Genomic DNA, 10850 nt, shown 5'->3' with positions numbered 1-10850 from the left:
GCATTGTGCATTTAAAAAGTGTATCTTACATTTTCACATCACTGAAATGCCAAGCAGTAGTTCTAGAGCTAGACTTCTTACTCATGCAAGGGATCCTGAAGCATTCCTCATTGGCAACAGAATGAGCTTCCACCCTAGAAACAAAAAAGATTGTTTAGCAAAGGCCTAAAGGTGATCTAGTATTAACACTAATAAAACTGCTATGGAGTAAGACACCATCTTTCACCTGCACTAGCACAAGGCTAGAAGGAAGGGAAGGAAAGTAAGCCCTGAGAGAAGGATGAGAAACAGAAAGGGCCTCACTTTTTTTCATCTTTGAGCACACCTACAAGGGAAATACGATAACAATGTTGTAACTGATACTAAGCAATGCATTTGCGATGAAGACTACCAGCAGTACTAGTTTCAAAATAAATAAGAAGTTCAAAACAAAGTTCAATTTTTCTATATGATGCTACAGATAAGGGACATCAGGTCCCTCAGAAGTAAAAGGATTAAAAGCACATAATAAAATCTAGAAGAAAAAAAATAATAAGATAGCAATAGATATGTTTTTCCAAATATTCAATGCAAATAGAATTTGATTTCCTAAAATTACAAAGCCAAAGAAGTTTGTGTCCAGAATTCCCTCTTTCATGTGGTGAGGGGGATTCAAGACGGTTCACAGTGTATCTGTATTGATTCCAGATTCGATTTCACGGATTTTAATTTAATTTTTGTGTAGATTTGACCCCCAAAAAAATAAAAATGACAAAATTTGGGAGGAACAGAAGTAACACGTTAGGGATAGAGACCGGATTGCAAAGAAACAGAGAGAGAGAGAGAGAGAGAGAGAGAGTACCCGGAACTGCAATTCTTGAGAGTTGATTCATCACTATCAGTCAGTCTTTCTGCAAATTTAAGTATTTGGAATCTTTAAGAACTTAAATCTCAGGTAACTTGTAGCAGTTGTAAGCTGACAGGGCCATTAGCTTCTTTTAAATTGGAAACACATGGTAATGTTTCAATGGAAATGCATAGTTTTCTCATCTAAAGTTGATTGCCTCATCAGCTTCTATAAATTTGATAGACATGGTAATTTTTTGATAGAAATGTATCCATCAGCACTCAATTCCTCTAGATTTTCCAACCTATCAAATCCCTGAATTTTAGTTAGTTTCTTATGGTGGGTGGTTTCTAGCCTTTTTAGATTTGCTAAGTAAGAGATATTTGGAAATGATTCTATTGATTTGCATCCCACCCAACACACAATATTTCCAACAATTCTAATATGCCAACACCCGGGATCTCAATTGCCTGCTCCCAGTGAAGGATATATAGATGTTTCAGGTTCAAGGGCGAGATATCCAGTAGTAAATGTAATAATATAGATCCAGATATCATTGATACAGTATTGACACTAACAAACATTCTATGGAGTAAGATACCATCTTCATCCACACTAGCATAAGGCTAAAAGAAAAGGAATAGGGAAGCAAGAAACTGAGAATAGGATGAGATACAGGAAGGTCCTCACTCTTTATGTTTGAAGATCATTGTGGTAATATGGTTTCTGAATCTTCAAGCGCACCTACAACGGAAATATGATAAAAATAGACAAACACTGTCACAACTGATACCCAAGCAATGCTTTTGTGATGAAGACTACCAGCATCACTAGTTCTGAAATAAGACAGGGAAAAAAGAAGAAAAAAATCCAAGACAAAGATCAATTTCATGCTGCAGATTAGGGACATGAGGTCCCTAAAAATCATACTTAACATCAGAGCTAATGACACATTCAGTGTCAAAGTAGATACCTTCACAGTGCAAAGCTTTGTCATCTAATCACAAAATCATTACAGTGCTTTGTAGCTGCAGCATACAGATAAGGCAATAGTGGTTCTGCCAAAGGAAAGTGCAACATGGAGCAATGGACTGGACTTGAAATCTTCATTCTTCTCTAATGGTGCTTTCTCCATGCTCACTGTCACCACTATATGTGAGCATAGCATGTTTAACTACATCATTCAGAAACAGAAAGAAAAAATAAAATGAGCCAGTGGGATGACAAAGGGAACAGAGTTTGTTCAGCAGAATTGCTGAACCTTGTGTTGGAAATGACTAATTTTTGTAAATGTCCACCTCGAGTTCATCCTTTCAGGTTGGGTGTGGGGGTGGGAGGAAGGGGATCAAGACTTTTTGCACAGTATTTTCTACTGATTTCATATTTGATTGCAGGGATTCTAATTAAATTCAAGTTGGGTCTGGCCAATTTTTTTGTATTTCATGAAAAAATTTCAGATTTATTCATAGAATGAGCAAGGGTTCTGATTTGACAGGGGAATTTGCTACAGCTTAATTCATTGAAACTTTGCTCATTGTATCCTAAGGGGAAAAGAAAAGATACCTTCACCACATCGGTGTTTGGCATCTGCTCATCAAATCTACAAATTTGTTCATCTTTAGAGCATCAAACCTATTATGTAATGGTACATTGTTAGTTCCATGTGATATGAGATACTAACCTCACTAGGAATAAGTGTTAGTTCCATGTGATATGAGATACTAATCTCACTAGGAATAAGTGTGTTCTTTTGAGCTTCTTAATGATGCTCTTGTATTTTCAACTATCATGTGACTTGAAAATGGACATCTCAATCCAATAATTTTCTTTATGAAGCAAGGAAATGCCTGCATTTTCATAATCATATCGCATATGATGGCGTGTTCTATGGTCTTATAGACGTGCAAGAATCTAAATTCGTGGTGTCTAAACGAAGTTTAACCATCATGATTATTCTAGTATTCTGACAAGAAAGGAACAACAAGCATTATTATATTAAGTGAGGAAATCTTTCCTGACTAATCATTGCCATGTTAACAGATCCAGATAGTTCACACAGTATCTGCTACTGATTCTAGATCTGGTTTCATGGATTCTAATTGAACTTGAGCTGTAAATGGTCAAATTTTAGGGGGAGGAGATTTTACCCAAAAAAGTAAAATATAAATGACGAAATTTGAGAGAAACCGGAGTAAGAGTGTGTTGCAAAAAGAAAGAAAGAGAGAGAGAGAGAGGGTACCTGCAACAACAATGCTTGAGAGTAGATTCATCACTATCGGTCAGAGCTCAAGAGCTCTACATGCCAATTTAAGTATTTGGAATTTTTAAGACCTTTAAACCTCAGGTAACTTCTAGCCTTGTAAGGTAATGGCATGTAGCACTGGCCCCGTTGTACTTGTACTCAGATCCCTCATCCCCACGTTTTTTTGCCTCAGCTCCTCTAAATTCGAAGGTAATGGAATGTGTTCATCGATATTCAGTTTCGCCAGATATTCCAAGCTTTCAAGACCTTGAATCTTTGCTAACTTCCTGCAATGCAAAATTGTTAGCCTATGCAGCTTCTTCAAGTTGGACATAGATGGTAGTGCTTCAATAGAATTGCATCCAACGATCTCCAATTCCTCTAGGTTTTCCAACCTATCGAATCCCTGAATTGTAATGAGTTTCTCACACTTAGTGATTTTCAATTCCTGCAGATTTCCCAACCCATCAAGACCTTGAATCTTAGATAACTTTTCACAGCTGCAAGCAAATAGCGACCTTAGCTTCTTCAAGTTGGACAGACATGGTAGTGCTTCAATAGAATTGCATTCAAGGATTTGCACTTCCACTAGATTTTCCAACCTATCGAGTCCCTGAATTGTAGTGAGTTTCCCACACAAGGTGAAATGTAGCCTCTTTAACTTGGTCAAGTGGGAGATATTTGGAAATATTTCTATTGAATCGCATCCCCACACCTTCAGTTCTTCCAATGTTTCTAATCTGTCAACACCCGGGATCTCGGTTACCCACTGACAACGATGGAGACGTAAATATTTCAGGTTCTTCAGGGGCGAGAGATCTGGTTGTATTCTTGATGATCCAAAATCAGTTATCTTTAACAGTTCCAAGGATTCCAATGATGATGCCCCAAAGAAGTTAATCCCTGCTACTGCTGGCGGCTTGCACAATGTCAAATCCTTCAATGCCTTCATGTTGGATAAGTCTGGTAGCACTATCAAGGGAGGTTGGGAGTCTTTGCCGTGCCAAAACAGTCCCAGTGTTGTCAAATGCTTGAAATCCTTAATTAACGAACCATCATCCAGATCGAAGTTTAGTTCAAGCAAACTTTGAGGAAGTTTTCTAATTCTCAATGATGGACATGTGAATGCACCAAGTCTCTTGATGGAGCCCAATTTTTCTAGGCCCACAACATCGGATAAGTTATCGCATGAAAAAATTTCAATTGACCCAAGATTCTCCGAAGCCGATAAATTTGGAATTACTCTTAAAGACTTGCACCTGGATATCAACAAGTTATTCAATCCCTCGAGGCCTTCAATCTCAAATAAACCAACATCCTCGAGACGCAATTTGCACAATTTTTTTAAGCATTGAAGTTTAGGCAATTTCACCAATGAGCAGCACTTCCGCATCACCAACTGTTGCAAGGAATCCAATCCTTCAAGGCTTTCGATTTTGGCTAACTTGGAGCAATCATCAATCTTTATGCTTTCTAAATTTCTCATGCCCAAGAATCCTAATATATCTCCCAAGTTTTCACATTGATAAACCTCGAAGCTTTTCAAAGTTGAGGGAAGATGAGGAATGCATTGGAGTTGAGGACACCATCCTAAAGCAAGAGACTCTAGCCTTGGAAGAGCATTGATGGTAGATGGTATCTCCACCAGATTGGCACAGTCCAAAAGGTACAATTTCATCAAATTTGTTAGATTTGGAAGACTTGGTGGGAGTGATTTCATTGTACATTTCGAAGCATCCAAATATCTCAAACTTGGAGGGAGCTCCGGGAGCGGGATTATCTCCTGCTTTTCACCTGGACTCCTTTTTTGTTGTCGAAGACTACCATACGTACAAGTACTCAAAATTTGTATGTTTGGCAGGTATGGTAACTGTGTTTTAGAAAAGTCAAAGTATAGTTCTGTTAAGTTTTCCAAGTGGATCCACTTTTTTGGCAACTGGCAAATTCTTGACTCATCAAGGACAAGGATTCTAAGAGAAGTCAACTCACAAATGTTGTTTGGGAGATTCGTTAACGTGTAGCATTCCCTCAAGTTCAACGTGACTAAACTCTTAAGATGACCGATGGAGTCATCAACTTCATCCAAAATGCTACAGCAATCAAGAAGCAATACTTCCAATTGTTTATTTGGAGACAAGTTTGGAATTCGGCGTAGTTTATGACATCTGCTTAGCTTCAAAACTTTAAGAGTTTTTACCTCCTGCATAACAAAACAATAGCAGCTTGATTATTAGATATTAATTAAATGATGAAGTTATATATATACATACAATAGATGGCAATAAATTACAACAATTATAAAAGTAGAAAAAAAAAATCAAAGGTTTAAAAAGAAGAAGGAGGAGAGAGAGAGAGAGAGAGAGAGAGAGAGAGATCTTATTCTCAGAGACCTACCTCAATATATTGCCAAACTCTCCAATTCTCAGTGATGTTAGTATCAGACAAATCAAGAAAACACAATCTCCTTAGATCCATTGGTACAAATTGCATAGGGCAACTATCCCAACTAAGGTATCTCAATTCTGGAAATGGATGTTCGAGGTTTCCAGCAACCTTGGTATCGTTGAGCTCAAGTATCCTTAGTCTAGTCATTCCACCAAATCCTTTAATAATCATATGTTTGTCAGGAAAATAACAATTATACTGGAGTCCTTCGACTTTCTCTGTTCCCTGCAAAACAAACAAAGTTATCAACATTCACAAACCTTACTCACCATCCACGTATAATGGAATAATGACCCCATTCAAGTCATTATAATATTAAACTAGGCTGAAAGCTTAAATATCATAAGCTGGGCGGTGGGTGTAGGATCCTTTGTACCATGGATCCACCCATGCATGGCTGCCATTTGATTTCAAACGATACATTTATTTTAAAAGATATCTTTAGCTGAAACTATGTAGATTCCAATTCTTTAAATCATCATAATGAAAAAAAGAAAACAAAACACAAATTTAGATATACTAATCATTTATTAAGAACAAACCTCTTGAGTACTTAGTATTTTCTTTACGTCCTCAAGTGCCCACAACCTACTACGTTTCCCAGGCTTGTCAAAATTTTCTTGGCGAACAATTTCCCTTCCAAGGTCTCTTAGCTGATCATGCATGCTGAACTCATTTCTTTCATTAATCTCAATGAGTGACTTTAAACAAAGATTTTCAATTCCTAAATGTGGGGCAAAGTTAGAGTCATCCCATATATAACATGCAATGTCTTTTTTCCTTCCAATAAAAAAGCAAGCAATATCAAGAAACATCACTTGCTCCTCATGATCTAATCCATCATAACTTATTCTTAATATCTCTTGCACTTCTTTGTTAGGATTGTTGGCTAACTTCTTCACTACCTCTTTCCATATTGATTCTTCTCTTAGATATAAATTTGAACCTGTAACCTTAAGTGCCAACGGAAGTCCTCCAGTAATTCTTATCGCATCTCTTGAGAGTTTCAAATATTTTTCTGGGGGATGATCCATCTTGAAGGCATGCTTACTAAAAAGTATAAGTGATTGCTCTGAATTCATTTCACTGGGCTTGAAAATGTTGTCTACACCAAGTATATCTAAAACACGCTTATCTCTTGTGGTAATAATAATCTTGCTTCCGACATCAAACCAATCGCCCTCCCCAATTATTGCCTTCAAATCAGTGTCTCTATCAACATCATCAAGAATTATGAAAACCTTTTTACCAGATAATCTTTGCCTAATCAGAGCAGTTCCTTCAAGGACATTACGAACTTTTGTATTCTTCTCGTTCAAGATGTTGCTGACAAGTTGACTTTGCAAGTGAACAATTCCTTCTTTTGTTTTGGCAGTTTCTCGAACATCTTCTAGAAAGCAGTATCCTTGAAAATCATGATAGACTTTGTTGTATACACACCTGGCAATTGTTGTCTTACCAATACCCCCCATACCCTGTATGCCCACAATCCCTTTAGACTCGACTCTTAGCAACTCCTCTACTTTTTCTACATGAGAATTCATTCCAACCATGTCCTCTAAAATAGTCAAGGGGATCTTGTCTAGTTTATGCCAAACTTCTTTGACAATTAATCTTACCAACTTTCCTTCATACCTGCATTATTCAACAAAAAGAAAAATAAATGAGTTGAATGATGATATGTATATCTCCTTCTTTCTCATTGAAAAGCCATTTGTTAAGGGCCTGTTTGGTTACATGAATCTAGAGATTTCAAATCTCTAGATTCATGAATGTCAGATTTATACCCGTTTGGTTGTGAAAATCTTTGGATTCATGAAATCCTCTAGATTTATGGGTATGGGGTGAAATCCAGAGATTTCATCTCTACTATAAAAGCGCTAAACATTTGCACATTTACAAAAATCACAAATGAATCCACAGATTCCATTTCATAGATTCAGATTAACCAAACAGTTAACCTATGAATTATGACTCCATAGATTTGAAATATCCAGACTCATGTAACCAAACAGGCCAAAGAATAAGGTCTTTGAGAAAGACAAAGTCAAAAAAAAAAAAAAAAAAAAAAAAAAAAAAGTCCTAGCATGATATCAACGTTCAAAGAAGACTGACTCATAGCCTAGCAATCAATAGAAGGGACACACTAGGCTAAAATTTTATAAACCATGTTAATATTTACGTACCAAAAGAAAGAATGCAAATGCAACTTATCTAAATTGAGAGAACGATGAACTTTGAGGAGTTTGGGGTGGGCACTGAAGATGATTTCGGGAATCTACGACTCTTGAAACCCAGTGCAGACCCTCGACTTTAGAGAACCATAAGCTATTAATTTAAGGCAAAATAGCTGTACGTTCGGTCTTACCCATCAGCAGTGTTCTTCAGATCCCAGCCCTTCAATTCACCAACGTCTCTCAAAGCCTCTCTCCATCCCTTCAGAGTCTCTTCGTCGATCTTTTTCTCATGATGTTGGAAAGCGATCCCATAGCTACCAGTCTGGTTCTGAACCTCTGTTGGATCTACGTGATAGAAAACAGGGAACACTATCATTTGTCTTTGCCGGCCTTCCTTCTTCCTGCATTTGGAGATCTCTGCGAGTTCGCGGAGGCACCACTTGCTGGAAGCATAACCTTTTGAGAAGATTATAATGGCAATTTTGGACCGATGGATTGCAGAGACAAGTGCCGGACCAATCTCTTCTCCAATTTGGAGTTTTTCGTTGTCTCTGAACGTGTGGATTCCCTTACTGTCAAGGGCTTGGTAGAGGTGATCGGTGAAGGTGATGCGGGTGTCAGCACCTCTAAAGCTCAAGAACACCTCGTATTCCTGCCCAGAGCCAGAAGAAGAGGAATCTGAGGAATCACAGTCTTGTGTGGCAGATGATGATGATGCTTCGTCATCGTTTCTGTTTGCAGGAGCATCATCAGTAACTTTGTGGAAGAGTTTCTTTAAAAGAAAGATGAGTAGAATCACTCCTACAACTCGAAAAGTATACATTTTTCTCCCCTTAATTTCAAGATGCTATGAGCAGGTTTGAGTGAAGAACCTGGGAACTTGGTTCTATCACTTGCTTTCTCACTGATATTCGGCTGGAAAGAGCACAATAGAAATGAAATGAAGCAGCTTGAAAGTTCAGGTTTTGTGGTAAAGAAAGAAAACAAAAATGAGGGAGAGAAGGGATATACTCTACTGCTCCAAAGTCAAAGTTGCTGACCCGTGGCTCAGATGGCAACACTTGACAGGTTTCACAAGGAAAGAGGAAGGCCCAGGTTTCATTAGAATAAACAGTTTCACTTGAAATTTCTTCATCCAGACCATCAACTTCTTACCGAATAAAAACGAAATCTACACATTCAACTTGAAAATTTGTAATAAAATTCAATATATTTACCACTTTTTAATCACAACAGAAGCTGTTAATCACTCTCAAGGAATGAGGATGATAACTTATTATATATCCACCAATCTTGTATGTCTATGTATATTATATATATACATTTGATACCATTGCCAGCTATATCATGTGCTTTCTTCTATTTTTTTATGTCATTTTCATGATCAATGCAGTTGACTATTAAAATAAATAATTTTATTGGGAACTGATTCCCTTCATCTAAACACTCAACTTGAAAGTCTCTAATTAAACATGATCTATTTAGCAATTATTGTTAATTGTTAACGAGGAACGTGAACAACTTATTATATATCAACTTCAATTATTTCTTGTATTTCCACTCATATAATATATATTTAATCTAGTCGCCTTAATTTCTATGACAATTTAATAATATTGCTCCTCGTCTCAATCACCATTTACAATTTGTGGAATCTCTTGCTCTGATTTGATGTTTCTTATACAAATGTGGAATGACATTAATGAACTAGTGGATTGCAATCACTGGTAATTAACATTTTACCATTTGTATAAGTTTGTTTTAGTTTATTCGAAGTTTTCTTGTTTCCAATGCTTTTGCTTTATTTACTGATGTGTATACTAGTAATACAACAAAGACGCCCAATCACATATTCATATTGGTCCAGCCAACATCATTAAGTCAATTGGTTGGAACTCAATCTAGCGTCTGGTTCATGGTAAACCTAGTTATGAGGTCAACATATGATTAGGGCCATTGATTATAACTAGGGGTGTAAATGGATGACCAAAATCCGCTTCTGAATTCGCATATGCATTTGTTTAGGATGCGGATATGGTAATACCCCTTTCTTACCGATTATTATCCGTCCGATAAAATTATTTGATTAAAAAACTTATTTAGATTGATTTTTCTTATTTTTATAAATTTTTTACCTATGATATATGACTATTTTTTAGATTTCCTACTAAAATTGCTATTAAAGTTGCTAAATTCTTAAACTTCAAGTCTAGCTCTCACAAATAAAATGGTAAAGATGTAAACAGGAGTTGAAAACTTGTATTCAATCTGTATTTACACCCATTTAGAAGAATCTACTTTAAAAAATAACTATCCGATTATCATCGGAATTCGACTGAATCCGTCTGAAAACTGATATAATATTATCTAAATCCGTCCAAATATAATAGGATGCGAATATGGTATTACCACTATCCGAATCCGATCCGTTTATACCCCTAATTATAACTGGAATGATCACACGAAGTAGACTATAACTAACTTGGCATAACCAGCTTGCTCATGCCTGACAATTATATGCAAGTAGGCATGTCACATGAGCAAGGTGCGACCCTTACTCTTGAGCTCAAGAATAAAAAAGGTATTGTCACTGTACTGATACCAATGGGCCATCAACCACTGCCCGAATCCAATAGTCCACATACACCATCAAGGATGTCCCCTCACCTAGAAGCCTCCCCTCTTAATTGAAGGAGCAAGCAAGACTATCACATTCTAGTCTAGGATGACCAGAATGGGTGGGTAGTCTCACATTGGTATGTGGAAGTATCACCAATCCATTTGGCACTCAATCACAGGGATTGGCATGAGAAACGATGACATTTGTGGAGTTTGGCCATCACAAATGGTGAGCTCAATCGAGCCCAATGATTAGACAACTAAATATAAACAAACAAATCACAATGCGATAATATGCCATTATGCAACATCCATACGGCCTAACAAGAAAAATCCCTAGGTCTCATGAAGGTCAAGATGCAGGGGTCATCCCATGTTGTCAAAGGTGTCGTTGGGGCCAAAGTACATACAATGACATCAATGGACTGTTGGGGTATTCACATTTTTCATTTGCAATAGTCACATTTCCTCTAAGGCAGTGGCCATTCATCACATGACACATAAGCATAACATAATCATTATCACCAGGCACATCTTGGTT

General features: G+C 37.1%; 1 protein-coding gene across 1 annotated transcript; it reads right to left on the bottom strand.

The window, feature by feature from the left end:
* Positions 1-273: 273 nt before the first annotated feature.
* On the bottom strand, positions 274-8654 carry LOC149019624 (Disease resistance protein (TIR-NBS-LRR class) family). The gene is made up of 6 exons (XM_089153596.1): positions 7882-8654; positions 6056-7148; positions 5463-5738; positions 3066-5268; positions 1800-2000; positions 274-1662 (listed from the first exon to the last, which is right to left on the bottom strand). The coding sequence occupies exons 1-4, from the start codon at positions 8511-8513 to the stop codon at positions 3178-3180; spliced, it is 4092 nt and encodes a 1363-aa protein (XP_089009722.1). The 5' UTR covers positions 8514-8654; the 3' UTR covers positions 274-1662; positions 1800-2000; positions 3066-3177.
* Positions 8655-10850: the final 2196 nt, after the last annotated feature.

The sequence above is a fragment of the Hakea prostrata genome, chromosome 4, assembly GCF_041222555.1.
Source record: "Hakea prostrata isolate BN-2017 chromosome 4, UWA_Hpros_2, whole genome shotgun sequence".
NCBI classification, from domain to species: Eukaryota; Viridiplantae; Streptophyta; class Magnoliopsida; order Proteales; family Proteaceae; genus Hakea; species Hakea prostrata.
This window is presented reverse-complemented; position numbering and strand designations above follow the sequence as displayed.

Excerpts from the sequence above, each read along its gene's own strand:
- LOC149019624 (XM_089153596.1), bottom strand. The coding sequence starts at position 8,513 with ATGTATACTTTTCGAGTTGTAGGAGTGATTCTACTCATCTTTCTTTTA. Across the intron at positions 5,739-6,055 it reads AAATACTAAGTACTCAAGAG|GGAACAGAGAAAGTCGAAGG; the intron begins GTTTGTTCTTAA and ends TTTGTTTTGCAG. Across the intron at positions 5,269-5,462 it reads GAGTTTGGCAATATATTGAG|GAGGTAAAAACTCTTAAAGT; the intron begins GTAGGTCTCTGA and ends TTTGTTATGCAG.